This window comes from Cyrtonyx montezumae, unplaced genomic scaffold (assembly GCF_038088225.1).
Source record: "Cyrtonyx montezumae isolate F1298 unplaced genomic scaffold, pur_monq_1.0 scaffold_3, whole genome shotgun sequence".
NCBI classification, from domain to species: Eukaryota; Metazoa; Chordata; class Aves; order Galliformes; family Odontophoridae; genus Cyrtonyx; species Cyrtonyx montezumae.
This window is the reverse complement of record NW_027072034.1, coordinates 132,557,235-132,581,710: the sequence shown is the minus strand read 5'-3', so window position 1 is coordinate 132,581,710 and position 24,476 is coordinate 132,557,235. Positions and strand designations below refer to the sequence as shown.

General features: G+C 39.8%; 1 protein-coding gene across 4 annotated transcripts in view; it reads left to right on the top strand.

Moving 5' to 3' along the window:
* PDZRN4 (PDZ domain containing ring finger 4) overlaps positions 1–24,165 on the top strand; it is a 277,155-nt gene extending 252,990 nt beyond the window's left edge. For all 4 annotated transcript variants that reach the window (XM_065743428.1, XM_065743429.1, XM_065743427.1 and 1 more), the window contains 5 exons: positions 5,731–5,829; positions 7,732–7,794; positions 11,002–11,103; positions 14,482–14,598; positions 22,006–24,165. In XM_065743428.1, the coding sequence (XP_065599500.1) occupies positions 5,731–5,829; positions 7,732–7,794; positions 11,002–11,103; positions 14,482–14,598; positions 22,006–23,532 (1,908 nt within the window). In that variant the 3' untranslated portion in view covers positions 23,533–24,165. The remainder of the gene's footprint in view (positions 1–5,730; positions 5,830–7,731; positions 7,795–11,001; positions 11,104–14,481; positions 14,599–22,005) is intronic.
* The last annotated feature ends 311 nt before the right edge of the window (positions 24,166–24,476 follow it).

Sequence of the window (24,476 nt, the reverse complement as noted above, 5' to 3'; positions counted from 1 at the left end):
TTCCATTTTGGAGCAGTGAGTCTCTCCATACAAACAAATTGTAAAGAGGATCTGAAACTTTTTTGTGAGCGTAGTCTCCAGAGACTTCCATTCATAGGATGCCATGTTTTGTTATGAGACAGCTAGACGTATGGTTTACATTTCTCACACTTACAGAGTAATGTTAAATAATTAACCCTTGTTATTTAAAATGGTCTACAGTACATAAAATAAACTAGACTGAAGCTGTTTCAGGTAAGTCGTAAGAGGATGGAAATGAAAAATGGACACAAAACGAGACAATACAATATTATAAGGCCCAGCAACTGGACCTAAGCCCTTTAAGAGTTGGGACAGTGTTATTCTCTTTAAATTGCACTCGATTTCACTAGAGCTATAGCTCTATGGAAAATAGTCGTTGTCTTTACTCATTCTGTGAATGTAGTAAGTGAAATTTAACAAATATAATGTTATCACAAAAAGTGTCAGAAATTTCCAGAATTTGCTCATTCTCCTATAGTTCTTGGAGAGGGACACACCAGATTCTGAGCTTCAAAACCACTTCCTTACTTCCAAAGTACTTATATGGGCTTTGAGAAGCTCCCACCGTTGGAAAAAAAAAAGGATAGCTTGCTGTTGATTACAACTAATTTATATTGAACTCAAATTTCTTATTTTACTTCCCACCTGTGCAAAGATTTCTTCACAGCACACGACAGTGTTAGACCACACAAAGAAAGGACTGGAGGATTAGAGAGGAAAGGGAACAACATGGCACCAATAAGAGATTATTCCGTAGAATTATAGAATACCCTGCATTGTAGGGAATCCACAAGGATCATTGAGACCTCCTCATGATTTCAGTAGTGCCAGGCTCTCTCTATTTTATACATAGTGAAGCAATCACTTTAGTATAATGGAACTTCTGTCCTGCCAGGCAGTAATTACTTTGCAGATTTTTAAAGACAGGATGGTTTATAAGGTGATGGTAAAAAAAAAAAAGATGATGCGGGAGCTCTGTGAATATAGACATTTAATGAGAATGGAAATGCTTGGGAGGAAATGGGGGAAAAGAGTGAGTGAAGCTGCTGTCTGTACAGGTGAGACATCACTTTTGGAAAGAGTAAGCTGAGAATGATTTTGAGGGTGGAGACATGATAATGTTTCTGGAAAGAGTGCTAGGATGGAATGGAATGGGGTGAATGGAGATGAGAGAGTTGACAGGCAGTGATAATGCAGGAGCAGAGCTCAGGCACACTGTAAATGGGTTTGATGAGGAATAACTAATCCTGACAAGAAAGTGGGGGAAGGATTCTAAAATTCTTATGGCCTACTGGACACCACTGGCAGAGTGAAGAGCTGGGAAAAATTGGACAAAGAAAGCTTTCCATCTCTGCAGTTATTCCAACGTAGAGTTATCAAATGGTTGACTCCTGCCAACATCATCTGGGTGCAGCAAGAGGAAACTATCAGCTTCAGCTGTAATCAGTTTTCTTATGTATGGCAACAAAATGTGAAGAGTTTAGAGCTCTTTTTGTCCCTAAAGACAAAAACTGTAACTGAAAACTGATCCAAACATTTACAAGCTCCCTTTTAATGTTCCTTAACCTTTTTTCAGCAATTGTAGAAAGCCAACAGCCCAGCCGATTACACTTATAACCCACTTCTCTGCCACCTGAGAGAAATGACAGTATTAACCTCGTCTTCCCACCCCAAAGAGGTGACAGCTCCTTGCTTGGTCTTATGTCTCCTGAGGCTGACAGCCTGTAAACTGGTTTTCTGTCACCAAAGCAAATGATGGCCAATAACTGGGAGCCAGAGGCTATAGCCACCACTCCATCACTTTACAGAATAACCAGTATAACCAGTTTTCAATCCTTCAACAGCATGACCTTCAACTCTGCAGAAACGGGCTACCTTCTACATTGGCATCCTGGTCTTTCAGGGTAGGATAGTTCTTATTCTAATTTTAGTATAACCCTCTAAAATACTGTCTTCACCATGGAAGTCTGCTGAATTATTGTTCTGTCCAAACAGAGAAAAGCAGCAGCAAGTCAAAGATTTATCAGTTTGGCATTGATTTCTGTCACTTGGCAGTAGAATACTGTTCATGTTGAGAGGCAGCTGCCCCAAGAGTGCCCAAAAGAGGGGGAGGCTGTCATCTCCTGAGCACTCTGCTCAGTCCCTCTCCTTCCACCATCTGTCTGTCAGCACACTTGATGAATTCCCCAAATATTGTTTCTCACAGATTTCTAACATGCTGAATTTTGAAAACAGTTCAGTCCCTACATGCATACACACAAAACCCCAAATTTGAAGTAGGAGAAAACAACTATCTGCTTGTATGTGTGTGTGTGTGTGTGTAACTGAAGGGATTTAAAGGGAGGAGAACATTTCCTTAAAAGATTTGTTACTGCTGCCAAACTTACTGTTTCTTTTGTTTATGAGCAGTAGGGAAAACAGCAGCAACAGAACCAACACATGTTAGAAAGCTTCTGTCATGAAATGCAATATCAAATGCTTCTGATCATCATGGTCTTGGTTCTCTGGTGCCTCAGCAGCTGCTCTTCTCTTTGTTTCAGATGTTCGTGTTAGCCACCAGCTAAAGACTGAGCTTACAGATTTTAGGTCTGAGAGAGAAATTAATATTTCATACAAAGTCTTTTAAAATACTTCAAACACTTGTGTCTAAACACTTTGAACATCTCCTTCTCTGGAGACGTTCAAGACCCACCTGGACACCTACATGTGCAACCTGGTCTAGGGAGCTGCTTTGGCAGGGGGTTGGACTCAATGATCTCTAGAGGTCCCCTCCTACCCCTACAGTTCTGTGATTCTGTAAATATTCCATATATGTTATCAGGCCTGATTTGTTTGTCTAGGACGTGTTTTGTTAGCTTTAAAAAAGAAGGTGCTTTGAGGTTAGTACTGCAATTGTGTGGTGGGAAAAGGATTGTTATTTGAAGTGATTTCCATTCAAAGGAAGAGACCTCATCCAATTTCAGACACAGAATGATGTATTACTTGAGTCTATACATAAATCTAGACTGTAAAACATGAAGTGTTTTGATGCTGAGTACTACTGTGACTATCTACAGCTTCTAAGGTTATACACAGCCACAAACACTATCATCAAAGTACATCTTGCACAATCACCTGGGAAAGGTGTAATCCCAAGACTACAAGGAACTGATCTCAGCTCTGAGCTCTGTTACAGGGAAAAGAAACACTGTGCACAGGCAGGCATGCTGTAACTCAGTCAGGGAAAATTTCTTGCTGGTATTTGTCAGCAACCTGTTCCCAGAGAAAGTTTTAGCAAACCTCTTGGATTCCCAGGACAGAGCTCTAGAGTTGCCCTTATTTTCTTCACTGTAATGCCATAAATGGTTAAATTATTCTGCTTGTTGAGCCAGCACATGCTGAAAGGTTTCAGCTCATTTGCAGCCTGAAACATCATGCAGCTTTGTAGTAACAAACATTTTGAGACAAATCATCCACGGGAACATCAAGGTTATTCCTGACCAAAAAAATTATGTTCAGAGCAGTCCTTGGGGTCCACATCCAGCCTCAGTGCAGGGAGATGGGAGCTGGTGCTGGCAGGACAATGAAAGTCAATGGATTTCAGCTTGTGCACAGCTCCTCATTTGCCTTGATTTAAAGGTCCCAGTCACAGCCCTTTATGGTGTATTTAGGCTTTCTTATAGGCCTCCAAGGGACCGCAAGCTTCTTTATTCCTTAAAAGTATACCTTGTTGCCATAATTGAAGCCATTTTGTTACTGTAATTCCTCCCTAATATTACAGTTCTAGTCAAGTGTTCTTTCCCTCTGGAGGCATCAATTATTATGGGTTTTGAACAGGCCTCTCTTCAGTATACATATTTTTACTCCCAATACCAAAATCAGGTCACTGTAATTCTCTTCCATAGTAAAACACTGCCCCTTCTTTTCTTTCTTTCAGAACTGATGTGTAACACATGTAGTCACAACTAATTTCACTTCTTACCTCACAATTAGCTGTTTAAAGTGATTATCATACTTCAGCAAAACTAGCGAATGCTACAGGTTTCATAGTATTTCCTATGCTTTCTAAGTATCTTATTAAAACTTTGAATGTTCAAAGTCCAGGGAGAAATTTATAAAGTTTATGCAGGTACTGCACCCATGTAGATTTATGCATTAGTGCGAGGGCAGGGGATTAAGTCCCAGCAGCACATTTAATGAAAAGCAAACTGTACAGGGCTTGTTGGCTAACCCTTGTATGTGAACTAGAGGCTTTCAATAAGTTGTGGTATGCTGATGCCTGGTGCCCACACCTCCGCTGAACTCCCTGCTGTATACCTATCTGTATCTTGATTTCTGTGACATCTCTGAAGATAGGGAGGGATAAACTATATCACAGACTGAGAACCAAATTGTGAATTTGAGGAGAGGACTGGATCTGTGACATAGCCAACAATACACATAGTTTGTTTATGCAACAAACTCAAAACCTGAGTGGTAGGTCTTTCTGCTCTTCTTCACCAGCCAGAGGGAAAAAAATATGTGCTTGGGGTGCGTAGCTATTTCAGGCAGAAAGGGGTGCAGCTTCTCTGCCCACATCCCAGCACTGGGCTCTGTTTGCTGCTGCAGGAGAACTGTAGAGAATGGGCACAAGCCCACGTTTGCTGTGGCAAGGCTTGTGCTGCAGGGGTTGTCCTGATGCTTGCTGAACATGAGATCGCACTGTATCAAGTCTGAAAAGTAGATGGATTGTGAAGGATTCATTCATCTGTTCTCATTTTATTTTTTTTAACATGGTTATAAGTGTCACATGCAGATTCCTTTGAAAATACCGTTATCAACTGAAGTTTTTGGTTTGCAACCAAGCTAATCCTCTGTTACTGGATTCATTGTGCTTTATTGCAATTATTTGCTTCACAGTGTCGAAACCAAGCACAGTTCTACGTTTTTATGAATGGTTCCCTTATGAAGCTCTAAAGATGCTTAACTCGGATAGATGCAGTAGTTATCACTGTGCCATATGTCCTAAAACTTGCACTTTTCATGAGATGCCGCAGCTGGGACATCTGGCACTAAAAATATGTTTTCTGCATCATCTCACAATTGAGGAGGATGCCATGGTTGTTCAGCTCCACAGGAGGTTCCTTGAAGCATCCCTCTGTTGTCTAACAACTTCTGCAAGGAAAGTGTGGCACTGAGCTGGCCAGGGAATGAATTATGCTATTAGTGGAAGGCTGTGTTTTTGCTTTATGGTTTAGAGTGTTGTTGGAAGGGAGTGGTGCCAGTGTGATGGATTGATTGATGTGTAGCCAGCCTGTCCTATATCCTATAAGTCAATATTGGTGTGATAGGACTAAAATGACTGTGTAATACACTATAAGTCAGCTCCCATTTTCCAAAGGCTAAAAAAACTACAAAATCAATTCACATCTGCATTTCTCAGGCAAGTCTTCCAAAATAGTTTCTGTATAATTTGAATCTACCGTATATTCGAATTTTCTTCTTAATTCACAGAGTATTTTTTCTCTCTTAAAGTTGCACACAAAATAATGCATCTTGAAACTGAGCAGTTACAACAAACTTCTGCCATTTATCACATGCGTCTTGATGTATAGGTGTGAGGTTTGCCATACTGAGGAAGAGCTGTCCCTTCTCCATGGCTGGACCGAATGGAATCAGTTCTCCTTTGTGCCAGGTAATTTTTCCACCTGTGACAAAAGACATTGCATGAGCCTCTGTGCTTCTTTGCAGGAGGTGGAGCTGTGTCGCGTTAGCAGCCAGGAGAAGCTGGGACTGACTGTCTGCTACAGAACTGATGATGAAGAAGACACAGGGATCTATGTTAGTGAGGTAAAGACATGGGCTGGGGTGGGGGGAACACATCAGGCAACATGAGAGCAAGAGCTCTGAGACCAGGCTGCTCAAATGTCACCATCAGCCTGCATGTGTCACTTCCAATTCATCTAGATTATCAACTTAAATTGTGTTTCTCAAGTACAGTAATTATTACTAGCATGCTTCTTTAATCCAAATACTTTTAACTAAAACATCATCGTTAGGGAAATACCGAGCAGCTTGGGCATGGTTTGAATTTTGGAAGAAACCTGCCCCTATATGGGAAAACAGTCAGAATTTTAAGAGAAAGCCTACTCCACACCCTGCTTGCATTTCATTCTGTCACAGCTTCAGTAATCTTATTTTATTATTTGCGGGTTTTGTGCAGCGATGATATCACAGATATACCACAGTTGGATGAAAAGAATAGCCTGGGAGAGGAACATGTCAGAAATACTGACCTCTACTAATAATTCTTGCATTTTTATCAGACAAGAAATAGAGTACTGGATGTTGAGATGAGCAGAACCCTGAGTTTTCCAGTAACTTAAAGGAAAACATGGCATCCTATGCATATCATGAGGTGTTTCACAGTGTCAGTCCAGAAGACTTCCAGGCACTTGAATTCCTTTTGGGTCTCCACTCATGTCAGAGATGGTTTTCCTGGATAAAGCAGGACTGTTGTGAGTTCAAGCTCACTAATGATTGTTCTAGTTTCCAATTTGTCATTTTTGTGGCTTGTACCATGTTCTGGGTGAAGCTCATGGACAAAATTAATTGGTACAGAGTTTTCACCTACTGAATAAACAAGGATGAAGAGAAGGTTGTTCATTCACAGGCCAGAAGCAGTGTCAAAGAAGCTGAAAAGCACAGCCCTAGAACTATCATGAAGGAATTAACGTAAGAATAAGTCTTCCAACAGCTGTATAGGTGCTGCTGGTAAAGTCTGACCTTGTGAAGAGAAATAAAATGCAGGAACCTTCTAATACCTTCCAGAATTGTATGTGAAATGTGCTGTTTTTCCTACATGGTAGAAATTTCTCAGACTTTTTTGAATTACTGAAATTATATTGTCTTCCATACTTCTTCAGACATTTAAGAAATATTTTTTTCTATGGCAATGCACAAGAAGAAAATGGTCTCTAGCAGCTGCAAAGGATGTAACCTGCAAACAAACTCTAAAGTCAGATGTTTTGTTTGAAAAACTAGCTTATGGCACAATGAAGCAGAATAAATGATTCAAGATAATCCATCGAATGAAAGGTGATAGATCGAAATGCCCTGCAATGAACAGTAGGTCATTGCTCAGGGATGAGCTATAGTGACTTTGATAAACAGTTAATGGAGCTCTAAACTTATGTTTAGGTTTAACTAACTTAAAATTAACTGGCTCAGGTCAGAAACATTATACAGAACTTGTGAGTGATCTATACCAAATGGATCCTTTGGGGTTTTTCACTGTTTCCTTGAGAACTGCAAAATTCCAGAGGAAATAACAGCTTGATAACTGAGGCTATCATTTAGTAGTAAATATTTACACGCAAGAAAAATAATCCTGCTTTATTCCCAAAGACAGGCCCATTTGTATGATGGTACAGAATCACCACAGCCCATAGTGAACTTCCAGAGCAGAGGATCTCTGTCGTTAATACTTAGCACTCTGACAGCTGAAGGTTAATGCCTGACAGTGGCATAGAAAAGTATTAATCTGACAGTGATATGCTCCTGACCCTTTCAGTCTTTAGGTTTTCATCTGAAACAAGCTTATACAATTATTTCAAGAAGCGTTGAGTTCATGGGGCTGTAAAGAAAGATTTAAATTGCCGCTATTCAGAGGAAAAAAAGGCATGTTTTTAAGTTCAGCAACTGTGATTGGTTTTCAGTAAATGTTCAGTTACTGAATATTGTCCTATGCAGGTTGATCCAAACAGCATTGCTGCCAGAGACGGACGGATCCGTGAAGGAGACCGCATTTTGCAAGTATGTGACAATAGCCTTTTTCCCAAACTCTTTCTTCAGACACACAAAGCTGTCTTCTCTGTGGACTGTTAATGAGGGAAGGTAGTTCTCTTTGTTACTGTGATCGATGAGAAAATCCATGTCTGTCTGTTTTTTAACACAATAGCTGGGAGCTAAAGTGCGTGTATTGAAAAATGAGAATGACAGACTTGTTCTGGCTCATGCCCTTATATCCTATGTATCTCATTGCTGTTTTTATTAGCAAATCTCATTTTCCCTATGTTCATCTCGGTGTCAAATTCTAAACAGGGATCCTGAAAACATAAATACAGGTGTCAGAAACTTGCTGATCATTCACTGATTGCATAAATTTGGGTAAAACTCACTCATGCTGAACATTGATGGTTGGAGTTTTCATACAAAAGATGTGTTGCCCGTAAAGAATGATCTTGAGTGTACTTGAGCAGGGTGTTGCTCAGCTTTTGTTAATATTTTCTCTACCAATAAAACATCATTTTTTGTGATTCTTTGCTAATCCACCATTTTGGCTTTTTTCTTCTCTTTGGTTTCTGTTGATCTTCTCATTCAGAGAGCTGCCCCTGCAGCTGTCTTCCTCATAGGTTTATGCAATAAGGCACAGCACCCATAGTCCAGGTCTCTAGGAGGGAAGGCAGGTAACGTACACAGAGGGGAATAGCTGGGATGACAGTGGGTTTGTGTTCTGAACTGTCAGTGACAATTTTGAACTGATGACAAAATCACAAAATATCTACCAAAAATCAGTCAATTGGAAACTTCTGTACTGTAGCATCTTTGGTCTGTTTTCCAGTCAATTTCCCTTGTGTTTTTTATTTTACTTTTCCAGAAGTAGCTCCTGGTAATGACAGGTTGCTTTTCTTCAAACAGTTTTGGAATTGCCCTTCTTTAGCGATAGCATTCTGGTTGTCAGCCTGTTCCTTCTCTCCAGTCTTCTCATTTCTGTGGCTAACATCTTTGCTGAAATCTGTGGTTGTATTTCTCACCCTCATATCAGCTTTGGAATCTCCTGAGCACAATAGGATGGGGCTGTGAGACCACACTGTGGATTGGGAGTAGGAGTGGAAAAGTTAGTGTGCTGTTTTCCATGTCTTTTTAAAAAATATCCATTGAAGTAAATAAACAGAACATAGTGGTGTTTTAACTTCAAAAAAATCAGAAAAAAATCTTGTTTATTCAACCAGTGAGAAACCACATTCATTACTCCTCTATGCACTTTAAGTAAATTGAAGGTAGATTCATTTCCTGCTGTTTTCCTTTATTTCTGAAATTTCTGGATGAAATGGAAAGCCAAGAGCAGTTCAGGCAAACATTCTCAAGTTCCTTATGAAATTCATTTCAATTGTGAGTTAAGACTCCAGAGGTGAGAGAAAGCCTAGGTAATTCTGCCGTGTTTTTGTAAGCTGGAGCATTACTTTAATGTCAGTGCTGATATATAGCTATGAGTTTGATCATTAAAGTTAATACCCAGAGAGTTATGTGGGGTTTACTTTCATATCTGAAAACACACTGACCCCCTATCTACTCTTATAGATGAGATAACTCAGAGAAATAGAAGGTGATGTGCCATTATGGGGGATTATACTGAGGCTGGGAGCAAGGCAGAGCTGTCTGTGAGCGTGGGGGCATTTTCTGGGGGCAGCAGATGGCATTGCTTACAGCTATGGGGGGGTTATGATTCTGTACATTTCTCGCAAAACAGCAGTGTATTTCCTCACGAGGCTGGAGCTGTCCCCTTCTCATTCTCACAAACATCACACAACCTCTTTAGTCACCTTCACAGTCCTCTTAAGCATCTTATGTCTGGATTGTTCATGTCAAATATTAGGAAGGGAAGGGATTTATTAGGACAGTCCCAGTGAAACTTGCCTAAACTTCTGCTAGTTTTAGCCAAGAAACTCAGAGATGCGATCTCCATGACTGAAATCCTGCTTGTTCCCCAGTGATTTTGCCACTGATGTGTGGCAGTGGGGCTGTGGTCTTTGGAGTGGGAAAAGGGGCAGCTGCCCAGATGATAGGACTTGTTGGAGTAGCCACTGTGGCTTAGGGTCTTTGGATGATCTGATCCTGGCTCTCAGTGGCTACGTTGCTGCATTTTGGGATTAGGGCATTTCTGTCACCAAAGAGTTGCCTGGTCTCCTACAGACCATCATTACCCTTTTGTGTAACCTCCATAATGTCTCAGTCATCTATTCATTGCCAGTTGGATGCTCAGGGCACACAAACTTTTCTTTAGTCTGAGTTAAAGCTGTGTTTTTGTGTCTTAATTTTCAGGCTTACACACACACATTGCACATATATGACTTTCTTATTACTTTTCAGACAGGAAATGCCTGCTACTTTGAAATCAAGCTCTTACAAGAGATTAAGTATTAGGCATGGTATTATTTGCCTCAAATGTTCCCATCCTTCTGTCTTCCCATTTTGTTTTTACCCATTTTCAAACAGACCAATTATTTTTTCATTACAATTGGAATAATTCACCTCTTGGGATGTCAGTTTGATAAAACTAAATATGTATGGAAAATATGATTCATATGTAGTCACAGCTATGTCTGTTTCAGTGAGGTGACAGAACAGCAGAAAGGTAGCAAGAACAGCACATTCTTATTGGAGAACTGCTTTTGTTTTGATTATCCCCTGGCAAGGGGGATGCATATGTTTTGTGTGGTTCTGGATACTAATCTGTCCACACAAATATGAAATGATTAAATGGAGCAGCAATAAGCAGTGGCCTGTAAGTATTGCCTGGCAAGAGATAATGCTGCAGCTCCCTAATTGGCCCTCTACGTGCACACAGTGTGACTGATTTCAGCTGCAGTATTACCAGTCTTGCTTCCACCAGCACTATTATCTCAGAGTGACACTTCCATTACTCTGAACGAAGAAAGATGAACGTCACCTGTCAGGGGCTGGTTAATTGTGTTGCTAGATGTATGTTACCAGGGCGCAGGTTGGACATTTATGAACATAACTGCTTCCTCTGATGTCCGCCATCCTTCAGCGATCGATACAGCTCTTACAGTAAGCGCATAATTGAGTGAAGGCACTTACCACTGAGGGGCTGAAGATGAGCCCGTTGTGCGAGTTTCGTTGTCCATACATTCACCACAAATGAGCAGATATTTGCCCTTTATTGTGTGTTGCTTTGTGGAAATAGAAACTAATGTCCCACTTTCATTTGTTTTCTAGATTAATGGGCAAGACGTCCAGAATCGAGAAGAGGCAGTGGCATTGCTCTCCAGTGATGAATGCAAGAAGATTGTGTTGCTGGTCGCAAGGCCAGAACTGCAGGTTAGAGTAAATAGATGTACTGAGCCAGGTCCTGGGTTACACTGTATATTCACTGTCACCATAACTAATGAAGTACTGAGAAGCAGGAATGCCAAAGTTCCTAACAAAAGGAAGAAAAAGATAGTTGCAGAGCTTTGCCCCTTTATAGCCAACACAGGAAATAATGCGATATTTGCCCATAGCTAAACCATTTTTTCCAGCAGCCAAAACAAGCAGGTATACAAATAAAGCTGACAGCACTAATATGATATTAGTAAAATATGAAGTAGAACTTGAAAACAGTATATTGCTTATTTGATGATTCTTAGTTGTTATGGGGATAAACTTCCTATGCTTACCACAGTCATTTATACGAGCTTACTCAAAGCTGTAGTTTTTCACTGGTGATGGCTTTTTTTATTCTGTGCACTTGTAAACAACTGTTCATTTATGTACCAGTTATGGAAATTTCACTACAGTACCATTCAGCAGCTCTGGATCTAATTGTTTTCAAAGTATCCTGGTCACAAAAAAAAAAAAATGCTGGTACATTGCAAATCATATCTCAGGAGGTGCATTTTCAAAGCCTTTTAGAAATATTTCAGTGGTGCTAAAAATAAAGTTATGCCATGCCAAGAATATTTATATGATTGCAGGGGGAGGTGTTAGGTTGATCATCAAACTAAAGGGGAGGGAGAATGGAAGAGGAGTACTGTTTGTACTTCCCTTTATGTGCTGTTTTTAAACCACTGCAAAGCAAAAGAGACATTATGTTGTCACTGTTCTCTCCATCTGTCAGCAATTGAAGCGAAGTTGGTTATGTTGCCATTTGTCCCTTGTGCTATTGATCTGATATTCCTCAGTTTTGCTAGCTCCATACTCTGTATAAATTAAATTGAGTTAGTGTAATTCAGTGCCACTTGGATTCTCTACTTCAGTCCAGTAGTTACATAAGATTCACAGTTTCAGCATTCATTTCCTTTATGTTTTTCATCAATCTAAGCAATGCCCATAAAGATGGTAACATTGTACAGCAAAAAAAAGATGTGGACAAGTTTGTACTTTGAAGTTGCAGCTAATGTTGGAAGTTGCAGAAGTTTTTTTGAAGCGTTTTTTCAACGTTGTTTTTTTGATTTTTCACTTAGATTTTGTTGTTCTCTGGGGAACAGAAATCTACCAACTAATAAAATGCATGCTCAGGGGAAGTTTGTTCTCTGTATTTGTTTAGATCAATGAACGTTAGGAAAATTATGTTGATACGAGATAAGGAATGACTTTGTCATAACATTATTGCTTCCCATACTGATGCTCTTTCCATCTCACAGGACACAGTGTATTTTGGTTTGCTGTTACTTTTGTTTGTTTGTTTTTGTTTAGTTTAATTTTTATGTTCTCAGCACATACTCATGCAAAACTGAAGAAACAGCCATAGTATATCAGAACTCAAGCTGCTGCAAACCTATTTCAGCTAGCTGTTTCACTTTGACTCTGGAAAAAGATAGCAGGATTAAGCAGGCTTTTATTTTCAGATAGAAAAAGGTATTGTCAGAATTGCAATCTTGAAGGCTGACTGCTGAGTACATTCATTGGGAAACAGGGAAGAAAACCTTCTTTGGGCATTTATTTGTGCAGTGCTTACTGATGGATAATTAAGTTTTGAAGCATATCACCAAAGGTGTGCCTAACCTGTTTAATATGGAGAGAAATGGCACAAGCATGTGAATTCACATGTGTATAGTGCACAGAATGTATGTAGTCCACATGTATGCTGAAGTATATATCATTTTTATTCTAAAAGTGCATTTTAAGGATTTACGTTAAGTTAAATTCTTGGTCCACCATGATCAAAGTAGCAGATTTACCCAAGTGAGATCCATCTTTCATCCTCCAGATTTTGTTATCTTTGGAATTTCCTCAAATGTGATAAACTGAACTGCATTCTTCAGAGTAGAAAAGGACTGTGCTTCTGCTTTTCCTTGGGAGAAAAAGCAAGTAGAACAGTAAACAAAACTAGTGGTCAATATCAGATGTTTCAGAGAGAGAATGGTTTGTTTCTAAGTCCCATTAAAGACAAACAAAAATTACATGCCCTAAAAAAAAAAAAAGAAGAAGAAAAAGAAAGCCTTCTTCCTTGTAATCTTGTGCTGTTAAGGGCTGACTTTGCCAAGAAAAACTGTGCAAGGATTATGTTTGGCAAAAGCACGTCAGACTTTTTTGAAGGAAGCAGTGATTTCCCACTACCATTCAGGTATAAGTACCACATAACACCAATCACTCGGTGTATTTTTGAACTTCTATTTGCTGATTTGGTGTAACTGTGCTTTGATGTAGTGGTGGCACTTCTGCTGGAGGTGCTGGCCCATGTTGCACTGCTCTGGCTGCCTTGAGACATGAAAAGTTGATACTGTCAACACTGTCTAATGCTTAGGAAAGTACTGTCCTTTTGACACCTTCCTCCTCCAGTTCTTTCACCAGTGACAAAACAAACTGCCTTCTGCTCTTTTCCCACTGTTACAGCCTTTACAGGAGTGTCACTGATTGGTAATTTCCCTTTAAGTGTGGCACACCATCTGGTAAGGGATAACAAATACAAATGGACACATGCCATATACATATGTGCACAATGAGCAAACAGGGAAGAGATGCATTGTTGGGTGGGGGTTCTAGTTTTGTTAGTGTAGAAAGCTGTGAAGGGTGCAAAGGGGATATGAAGAGAGGGTACACTCACTACTCAGAAAATGCATTGTCCCCTCCTGTCCTTTTCCAAGACTGTCTTCACCAAATGTCGAAGTATTACACTTAGGGAAAACACAAACAGATGAAGCTTGTTTCCAGGAATACTGTAAGAACAAATATAACTACCCTTCCAGTCACTGCATCTGCCTGTCGCCATCCTCTCTATGTTTGTTTACCTTAAAGATCAATGGGGAAATTGCAGTGGGAATGCAACACAAGGCTGCTATTGAGGGTACAGCATTAGGGTACAGCATTGGGGCAGAGGTTGTTGAGAGAAAGAACCTGGCTGTCTCATGGCCCTATTAGTAATGATGCCGTTCTTTCAGTGCTGGGGCTCTCAGCGGTAATGAACATGACAGCTTCAGGATTATGCACTCTGCCTTTCATACCTTTTGAAAAGAAAAAATGTCTGTGCTGTGCAGTCTCCTTCATTATGAAAGAAAATCAGTCATACTGTTTCAAGAAAGGATAAAAGGCATGAGAGTCCCATTTTTTATCTTCCTTTTTCTTCTTCCTTTTTTGAGAAGCGGACTCCTACCTCCTGGCTTTCTGAAATGAATCATTATGATAAAAAGAACTAGTCAAGCATTGCCATTTGGGTTTACCCTATTTTAGCGTGTGTCCTTGCTGACATAATATAATGTACTAATGTATTGTTTGCAGCTGGAGGAAGGGTGGCTGGATGATGAAAGGAATGAATTCTTGGAGGAGTTGAACTTGGAAATGTTGGAAGAGCAACATAATGAAGCGATGCAGTACACAGCCAATGAGGTGGAGCAGGTAGGACTGCTACTAAATGTGTCATTTGAAATTTTGCTGGGTATACTTCATACTAATAGAGAATGAAATAGTACGCTGTAAAGTGGAGTCAAAAGCTTTGGCAGAATTTTATCTCTAAAATGCTCCGAGCTACACTGTGCTGTAGGTAAGGCAGAAGGAACAGTAGATTTTGGGGCCAAGTATGATAAGTCAGCAAACAATTCAGGAAGCTCTGCTAAGTACAGATTTCTCTTTTTTTTTTTTCCCTGTGCTCTCAGAATAATACTTCTTGCTTTCTTTAATTCTGAAGTGCTTGGGGTTTATGTTGATTGATTTTATGTTAATTATTTAGTTGATTGTATCAGTGTGGCATGTAGAGCTCTGAGCTGGGACAGGTGCCACTCTTCTTGCACACACACACAAAGTATGAGCCAGACAACATACCAGGGAGCATGTAATCTAACTTACAAATGAGATGGAAGAGGTGTTTTAAAAGAAACAACAGGTGTTTTGGTGACACAAGTGTATTTTTCTTACACCAGCAGTGCACTGTTTGTCATTTGTTTTGTTAATGGAAACAAAGATGCATACTGTTAACACAGTCTCAGATTGCTGCTATCCTTTTATCTGCCCATATGCGCTGTTAGCGGTGCAGCTCTGGCAGAGTTGCATGTGCAGCCCTCCTCTGTACAGTTTAATCAAAGGATCTTCAATAAAATTGGATTTCTTTGTGAAAGGCGTAGGTGACCTTATCCATTCCTGGAGCAGATGATCTGTCAGCATGCACACCCATGTGGAGCCAAGAACATAATATCCCACCTCATCTCCTAGCTTCTGCATGTGTGCAGCTGGGGAAAAACTCTTCTTCTAACCACAGACATTTCCAACTTGAATTTTTTCCCTGTTCTGAATGGTTCAAAAGCAAAGCCTGAGGTATTTTCCTTTGAAATGAAGTGGAGTGAAGACTCTGAAAGCTTTCCTTCTTCTGGAAACCAGGGAGTTTATTTCATAGAATCACAGGATATCCCGAGATGGAAGGAATCCACTAGGATCATCAAGTCCAACTCCTGCTCAGCAATTAATTCTATTGTCTGGAATATGATAGATCAGATTATAAATCCTTGATCTTACAAGCATTTAATTATTCACACAAAGTAGAATAACTCCAGTGTCAGAGGTGAAGGGAGACTTACCATGGAATGTGCAATGGCCTTTTAGTTGTTTTTCTCTTCCAATCAGTGTCCAAATCTTGCTTTCCCAGGTTAAATGTACTAAATACTGCACTGCTAACTAGTCTGAGCTGATATCTGGCATCCTTTTTTAATTTTTTTTAACCAGAAATTGTAGCTTGAGTACCCAAAGATTTCCTGTCAGAACGAACATTTGTGATTTGCCAAGCATTATGCTTTGTGTAGAGATATTTTCACTCTCTTCTGAAGAAAATTCCTGAGCAGGTCTGCCATCAAATCTTTTTTTAACCCCTGGCTCAACATTCTTGGGCCTCTGAAATTGTAGTTGTGATTTTCCACTTCCAACTTTCTTCTTTTTTTTCCACTGAATTTGGGTTGTGGTTAGTGTTCATTACTGAACTGTGATGTTCTATGTGGTGGTTTCATCAAACACTGTGAGATTTTTTTTCCCATTGAGGTCTTAGACTAAAAATATTTTTCCCCTATAGAGATTTTATATTATGGTAGAAGAGAGCTACACTTGAAAAGATTATCATCTGTAGGTAGGTGTCTGACATTGTATTGCTTGAAGTAATTCTAGAACAGCCAGACAGTTCTTTGCCCTTCTGATGAGTAATTGAATCAACCAAATGCAGCTAGATGTGTAATGGGGCGTTAGTAATTTGTGACAGCTGCTGTCTCTCTAGACTCTATGTAGTGACTCGGCAAGTCAGAAAACTACTTCTTTACTTCTTTCCTAGCCTTGTTAGGCTAGGAAACCAAGCAGTTTCCTGAGGTGAATTGAATAATACATTGGAATAATGAAACTGCTTTTACTGGGGATGCAGTAGGCCAAGCTGATTAGCCTTAAGGTCCCTGGTTGGTCATAGAGGTTTTGCTGCAACACTAGCCTTAATTTTTGTGAACACAGTCTTCTGGTTTCATAATCACTGGCCATCATGAGTCTTAAATTCTGCAGGAATGAATGCATATAGCAGCAGACTATCCTTCCAAATATGAATCTTTTTTTATCCACCTTTATTTTAGCATGTGGTGTGAGCTGTCAGAGAAAAAAAATTGGTACTGTTTGTAATAGAAGAATGGTATAGAATTAAGTGGATATTCGTGTCTTTTGTGTGTTTTTGAGACACTCTATAGAATTTAATCAAGAATTGTATCTTCTCCAATCAACCTAAAGGAAATATGTAATTCTTCATTTTTTATAATTCATTTTATTACTTCCCCATTATAACACTGCGGCCCATTGTGTAGCAGTGATAACTTTGATATGAATACCATACATTTGCCATGCAGAAATTCTTATCAGTACCGTGGAATATATCAAAACCTATTAAGAAAAGAAAGAATTGGATAAAACAATTCATTGCAGTCCATTCAAAGCTGAAGTGGAGTGAAAATATCTGGGGGAAATTCTTTTTTTTTTTTCTTTTTTTTTTTGTGAGAGAAAGAAAGAGAGAGATCTGTTTCAAAAGGACAGCATTGTTTGCAGAATAGCGTTTTACCTTCTAAAGCACAACTGAAATCAGTCCCAGTCTTCCCCTGTGATGGGTGTATCTTGTGATTAGCCTGCCACTGGAGATTCCTCTCATTGTGGTCAGCCTCCCTTTTACTCTCAGAGACTGACCAGGGAGTCCAGACTGATTAAAACCCTTGGCTGAATCTCACTGCTTTCAAACTTCAGTAGCAGCGTGGGCTTTGAATCACAATATGCATCCTAAGTTGTAAAATGAGAATAGAACAGTGCCCAAATTCCTGCAAGATTAGCCATTTTATAGGCATGAATGCTTGCTGGAGCATCTTTTGTGGTTCATTTATTGTTTGATTGTACGCACTGCCAGGTTTGCATTCTCATTATCTGAGTGCTCACTGCAAAGATGAGGCCTAAGGAGCCCTTTGGTATTTCAAACAGAAATAATTGTACCCAAGATTGACAATGTATGTTTGAAAACAAACACTTTGTTTGGAATAGATAACACAGACAAAAGCAGCACATTGGTAATTGAAGACCATCCCCTGGTTTACAAAAGGGACTTTAACCTGAAATTAGGCTTGCTACCTTTCAAAATAAAATGAAAATAATCTCATGTTATAAAAGACTGCACATGTTCAGGGTCTCTATCAAAGATGACAAGTCCAGAGAATAGAAAAACCATGGGCTGTCTTAAATGAATCACAGTGGACTTTTGTAAATTTATCTCAGATACACACTGAAAATAAATGCCTGTATTACTTTTGGTTTTATTATTTGAACTAGTTGCATGTATCTGTTTCCTGGGGAAGGATTTAACTTACTTTCAGTGTTTTCTTTAGGTTGAGAAGAATCTAAACAGACACTTGTTTCTTCTTTGAAGGGAGGGGAACCCAGGGTGACTACCTTCCATTCAAGTTTCTGTACCATATACACTTTTGATCAGCTGAATCCCACCCATTTGTTTCCCAATAGACTAGAAAGATGGATTTTACTTTAATTGTATCTTTTGTGTGTGTGTGTGTTAATTATGCATAGTAGATGGCAGTTTCTTATTTCACTCCATCTAAATCATGTGGAAATTGCAGGAGCAAAATGTAAACTGTTGAGGTATAGAAAGTGAGCCCCGAATTCTGAAAGTGTTGATTGCACGAGCCCGAACTGTAAAGTTTCTTGAAATGCCTGTCCAAACAGATACATTAAAGGGTTTTTCAGATATATCCAAACATCTGGTGGATGGCACCATGCTGGAGGTACCAGAGGAAGCTCTCTAGTAGATGCTCTCATATCATCTGGAAGCTGTATAACTGTACTAACACAGTATGTACAAGCCACTCTGAAATGTATGTTAAGTTTAGACACACAGACACAAACTGTGCTGTGTTGCTCCCTGTTGGGGTTAGCAAGTGGATACTGGCCATCCTCTTTCACTAGTGATCTGCTAGTGATGCAGTGCCCTACATTCAGGCAGGCACCCAGATTGCTAGTCATCCTGCAGCAAGGCCATCCCAGGGTCCAGTGGAGCTGTTCTCCCTTGTGTCATTCATTAAATGTTCTCCAGAGCAGTGAAAGCCATGGGTGTCACTGTGCTGCAGCCAGAGTGCAGTGCTGATGACTCAGATTCTACTGAAAAAAATGAAAACAAAAGACATGAATACTAACTGGAGCAGCTCCGAAGCAGGTGAAAGAAGGGACCAGAATAGTTTACGTAGCAGCACTCACTTGGAAGACGTAAACAGAAAAAAAACAAAAAAAATCCCACACATCTCCAGCACTTCTGATGAACTCCCTAGACACCTCCTTGGTTGGGTCCCCCTTCTTTCTGGTTATCCCTGGTTTTCATAAGAATTCTGTAGGCAGTGAGTTTTTTCTCTGTGTAAAATCTGAAATTTTCTAACTTAAAAACAGCTGATGTCTAAAGACATTGTGTTCCCACCACTTCTCCAGATATTCATGAAGACAGAACTAAATTGCTGCAGACACTTTGGAAGTATTTAATGAGCCTTAAAAGACAACAACCAAAAATAAACTGTTACTCTCTTGCAGCATTGCGTAAGTTAAGGAAAGAAAGATTAGATAAATGATTGTAATTAATTATTGCAGAATAATTCTTCAATACTTAGTTATTTAGAATGTTATTAGCACTATTCTTCTTAATCCTTCTTCCTGTGACAAGATACCCTTACATTTAAGTGGCTAAGTAGAACAATCTGACAGCATCTCAAACAGGGGACATTTGATGGCTGCTCCAAAAATAATGCTTTCTTTTTTATTATATTGGCCCCTGACATCAGAGGTGGATTTTGGTGGTATGGCAGTAGAGATTGAGTCTTACCACCAATATTCCATTACATTTTGTTACTGTTCAACAGAAGGCAGGAGAGGGGAAGTCTGACAGTGTGGAGACTGACACAGAGGTGCTTATGAAGCAAAAGCGTGTCATTGAATCGCAGCATGCAGAAAAAATTGCACCCATTGACATTCATTGACTCTTGCTGCATATTTCTGGAGACCAAGCAGGGCATGTGAGCACAGTGAGGCAGTGGGTGTTGCATTTCTGCAGTGGTGACAGCAATGTGAAAGACAAGCCATATTCCAGACGGCCACGCATAACTGTCACGCCACAAAATGAAGAGCATCTCGATCGGCTCATCCATGTGAATCAGCAGATTACAACCACGGAACTGTGTACAGAATCTGAATATCAGCTTCATTGCACTGCAGCAGTGGCAGCATTTGAATGTTGCAAAGTCAAAAACAGAAGTTCATTGAGTGTCAACATGCAAATTCCCCATCAAAGAAGCAGTTCAAGATGCATCCCTTGGTGAATGAGTGTCCTGCCACACCCACCATATAGTCTGAATTTGGATCCTTCTGACTCCCATCTGTTTGAGTCAATGAAAGATGGAGTGTGTGGGCAACATTTTCCTAGCAATGATGCCATCATAGCAGGTGTGGAACAGTGGGTCCCCTCCACTGGTGCAGCTTTTTATGAGTGTGTCATGCAGGCTCTTATTCATCACTGGCATAAATGCGTAGCTAATGGTGGTTGAAAAATATTGTTTCGTAGCTGAGAATTTTCTCTATCAAATAGTGTTATTCTATTCTTAGGATCCATTGTAGTATCTCTGAAAATAAGTTGGAGGCAGTACTTTTGGGGAACCTACATATGTGCCAGTAAATTTTTAAAGCTTTGGCAGGTATGGCTCCCAAAGCTATATAAGAATTAAATACGTGTGTGTTTTGTTATTAGTTGTACGTTGTATGTGCAAAGTGATGAGTATGAACTCTATGCTACTATTCTAAAGACAGATTTTTATCTTCAAGTCTTGTCTGAGAGCACATTGCTAAAACATTCTTTTAGAGATTTTTAACTGGTCCATCATAGACACTAGATTATCTTGGTGTTGTTACTTTCAATATTTATCTTATTCCACTATTACTGTGTATTTGGGGGTGAGGTTATCTTTGTTTCCTCAGACTAGACCATTACTTTTTCCTTGTGTCTGAAGAAAAGAAACCAGCTGAAAGGTGTGTGATCATGGGGTACGCATGAAGAGAAGAGAAAGGAGGAGATAGGAGGCATCTATTTTCATCCTGTTTAACTGTCTGTCGGAGAAGAGAAAAAGGGAATTGTGACAGTGGCCTCTTTGAATTTGTTTCCTTTCACTGGGTGCACTGTACATTTTTTCTCCCTTAATTATTCCTACCATTATACATAATTATGCAATTATAACTCCTAAAGAAAAAAAGCATCTGGTTGATACTGTATGTGCTTAGATTTGGTGAGTAGGCCATATAAATTGCATTCTGCCTGATTACTCTCTAAAAGGAGCGCAGGGAAACTCTTTTCATACCCAGTTTGAAAAATAAAAAGCACGTGTCTCTTCAGAGAGACATTATTTCACATTCTTTGAATTAAAAGAATATAAATAGGTTAGGTAATGTGATTGGGTGTTAATTAAATAACAACAGCTTAAAAGCTTGACATTTTGCCCATGGCAAGCACACAGTGTTGTTGTATGCTTAATGGTAAAAGGCTGTTTTTATTTCTAAGGAATATAAACTCCAATTGGGAGTAGGAGTGGTCTCCAGAGATGCACAAGAGAGAGGTCTACCTGAGCGGAATCCAGAAATTCAAAATGAACAGTCTTTCAGAAGACTACTGAATGCAAGAAGTATGAGAGAGGGACACTGAGGTGTAATGGTACAGGCTGGCCTTCTGCAGTCTTTACTCATCCTCATGGTGCATACAAAGTGTCTTCAGGTTGAAAAAAAATGTTCCACTGATGACACTAGTCTTTTCGACCTTCTTAGGTTGCACTAGTCATTATTAGATTGGCTTCTTGCTCTATTTTTATTTTATTTTTTGAAAGTGATATCAGCTTTGAAGCTTATTTCCACGTTTGAGAAGATCTCAGCTCCACCAGTCTCTGGCCATTATCCAGAATCAAAAACAGTGCACCATCTGGTGATCATTATCTTTAAGCACTGCAAAGAGGTGGCTTAGCTAGAGAGGGAAATGTTTCTTTCCGGACTTCAGAAGATATGTCACCAGTGCTGTAATTCATCTTCTTCTCTCAGTATGGCCACCACAGCATGTCTCTCAGAAACATTTTAAAGCCATGAGCAGTAGGACTGCTGCTTAGTGATCTCTTTTAATTCAGTTTGAATCAGACCCCAGCGGTTTAAGCAAAACAGAGCTGGAAAATATTCTCCTGTAATATGATCTGTATTTGATAATCACTTTGATTTGCTTATTTTTTTTAGCCAAAGAAGCATGAGGAAGAGGATGGAACTACAGACACTGCAACCTCATCATCCAACAACCATGAGAAGGACAGTGGGGTGGGACCTACAGATGAGAGTCTGCGTAATGATGAGAGTTCAGAGCAAGAAAATGCACCTGAAGAGCAGAACGGTGCAACTCTGCAGAACAAACGAGAGCTGGGTCATAGCCAGGATACATTAGGAAGTGTTGAGCTCCAGTGCAATGAAAGCTTTGTGTCTGGGGAATACATTGAATCTGATTTCATAGGGAACCCAGAGGAAGAGTGTGAAAGATTTCGTCAGCTGCTGGAACTGAAGTGCAAGATTCGAAACCACGGGGAGTATGATCTGTATTACTCGAGCAGCACAATAGAATGCAACAGAAGAGAACAGGATGGAGTGGAGCATGAACTGCAGCTACTCAATGAGGAGCTGAGGAACATTGAACTTGAATGTCAGAATATCATGCAAGCTCACCGGCTCCAAAAAGTGAGGGATCAGTATGGAGACATTTGGACTTTACATGATGAAGGATTCAGGAATTATAACACCAGCATAGATGTACAAAGAGGCAAACTGGATGACATCCTGGAGCACCCTGAGAAGTCTGACAAGGACAGCTCCAGTGCCTACAATACGGCAGAAAGTTGCAGGAGCACACCCCTGACTGTGGAGCGATCCCCGGACAACTCGCTCCAGAGGATGATCAGCATCACCAACAGGAAAAACCTGAGGAGCACAATCGTGGCTAATCAGTCGTCCTCTGGACAAAGCAACAAGGAAACAATCTCAGTCAAAACCAAACCCACTGAGCAAAACAGCGCTGCTGAAGGCACAGTGCAGGCATCAGAAAGCGGCAAATTCACAGACCAAGAAAAGCAGAGCACCGAACACATTCCCTACCTGTCCCCATATCACAGCTCTTCTTACAGGTATGGGAATATACCTGCTCATGCCAAGCATTATCAGAGCTACATGCAGCTGATCCAGCAGAAGTCGGCTGTAGAGTACGCCCAGAGCCAACTCAGCCTGGTGAGCATGTGCAAAGACTCACAGAAGTGTGCGGAGCCCAAGATGGAGTGGAAAGTGAAAATAAGGAGTGATGGGACAAGGTATATCACAAAGAGACCAGTTCGAGACAGAATCCTGAAGGAACGTGCCTTAAAAATTAAAGAAGAGCGCAGTGGAATGACAACAGATGATGATACAATGAGCGAGATGAAGATGGGTCGCTACTGGAGCAAAGAGGAGCGGAAGCAGCACTTGGTGCGAGCCAAGGAGCAGAGGAGGAGACGGGAGTTCATGATGCGTAGCAGGCTGGAGTGTCTGAAGGAAAGTCCGCAGAGTGGCAGTGAGGGCAAAAAGGAAATTAACATTATTGAACTGAGTCACAAAAAGATGATGAAAAAGAGAAACAAGAAAATCTTGGACAACTGGATGACAATCCAAGAACTGATGACACATGGTGCTAAATCTCCAGATGGCACAAGAGTGCACAATGCCTTCTTATCAGTTACTACTGTATGAACGCAACTTCTTTCAGAGAGTATACTACCAGTTTAGGTAGAGTGCGATTGCCTCGTTCAATGTGGCATTTTTATATATTTTGTGACTGTTTATAGTTTGATCTTTTTTGTAAGCAAAATTACCTGGTAATTTTTCATTTGTTTTTCATATAACGGTACCTTCTTAATCTGGCGGTCTTTCTTTATCCTGCAATATATTCATATTAATCATTTGTAGAAAAAAAGAAAAGAAAAAAAGAAAAAGAAAAGCAAAACAAACAAAAAAAGTCGAGAAGCCAATTAAGTTCTTAACTTCATACATATCCTGTAAGTTGAGATCTGGATTTATTTCTCTAGTTTTCTTTTTTCTACTTTAGTAACAATACAATACCAAAACAAAATGCTTTATACTGTATCCTTGGCTTAACAAGTTGTTGAAGTTTTACGTCGTAGTTTGCATCTGTTTTATACATCATATGCCACATCGCATCTTATAGATAAGAACGTCCTTTTTCCAGCAACACATTGTACAGTCCATTTATTCTATAAATTGCAATTGTATTTGTCCAAGTAAAGTGTAGATGGACAATTCTCCTGTGTTCTGTAGTGGCATTGGTCATGTATCTAGGCAGTCTGTGGTAATTGTGAAGATGAAAGAGAAATAAATTATTGCTTATCTTTAAGAAAAAAAAAGAAGTGAAAAGTTGTTTGATTTCAATTGACTGTGTTCCTTTAAATGATGATTTATTTTCACAATGCCTGGTTTTTGCAGCATATCTTTCAAGAACACAGCACACTATTCCATAGACTAGTTCTCAAGAATTAGCTCTGCACTTTTGTAGAACACAGAAGAGTGAGATGCTCTGTCTGGCTGTCTGGCTTTTTCTTACCTGCTAATACTAGTTGACTGAATAATTGTTTAATACATTGCTGTGCTTCATGCAGTTTGGTAGCTATTTTGGGTCA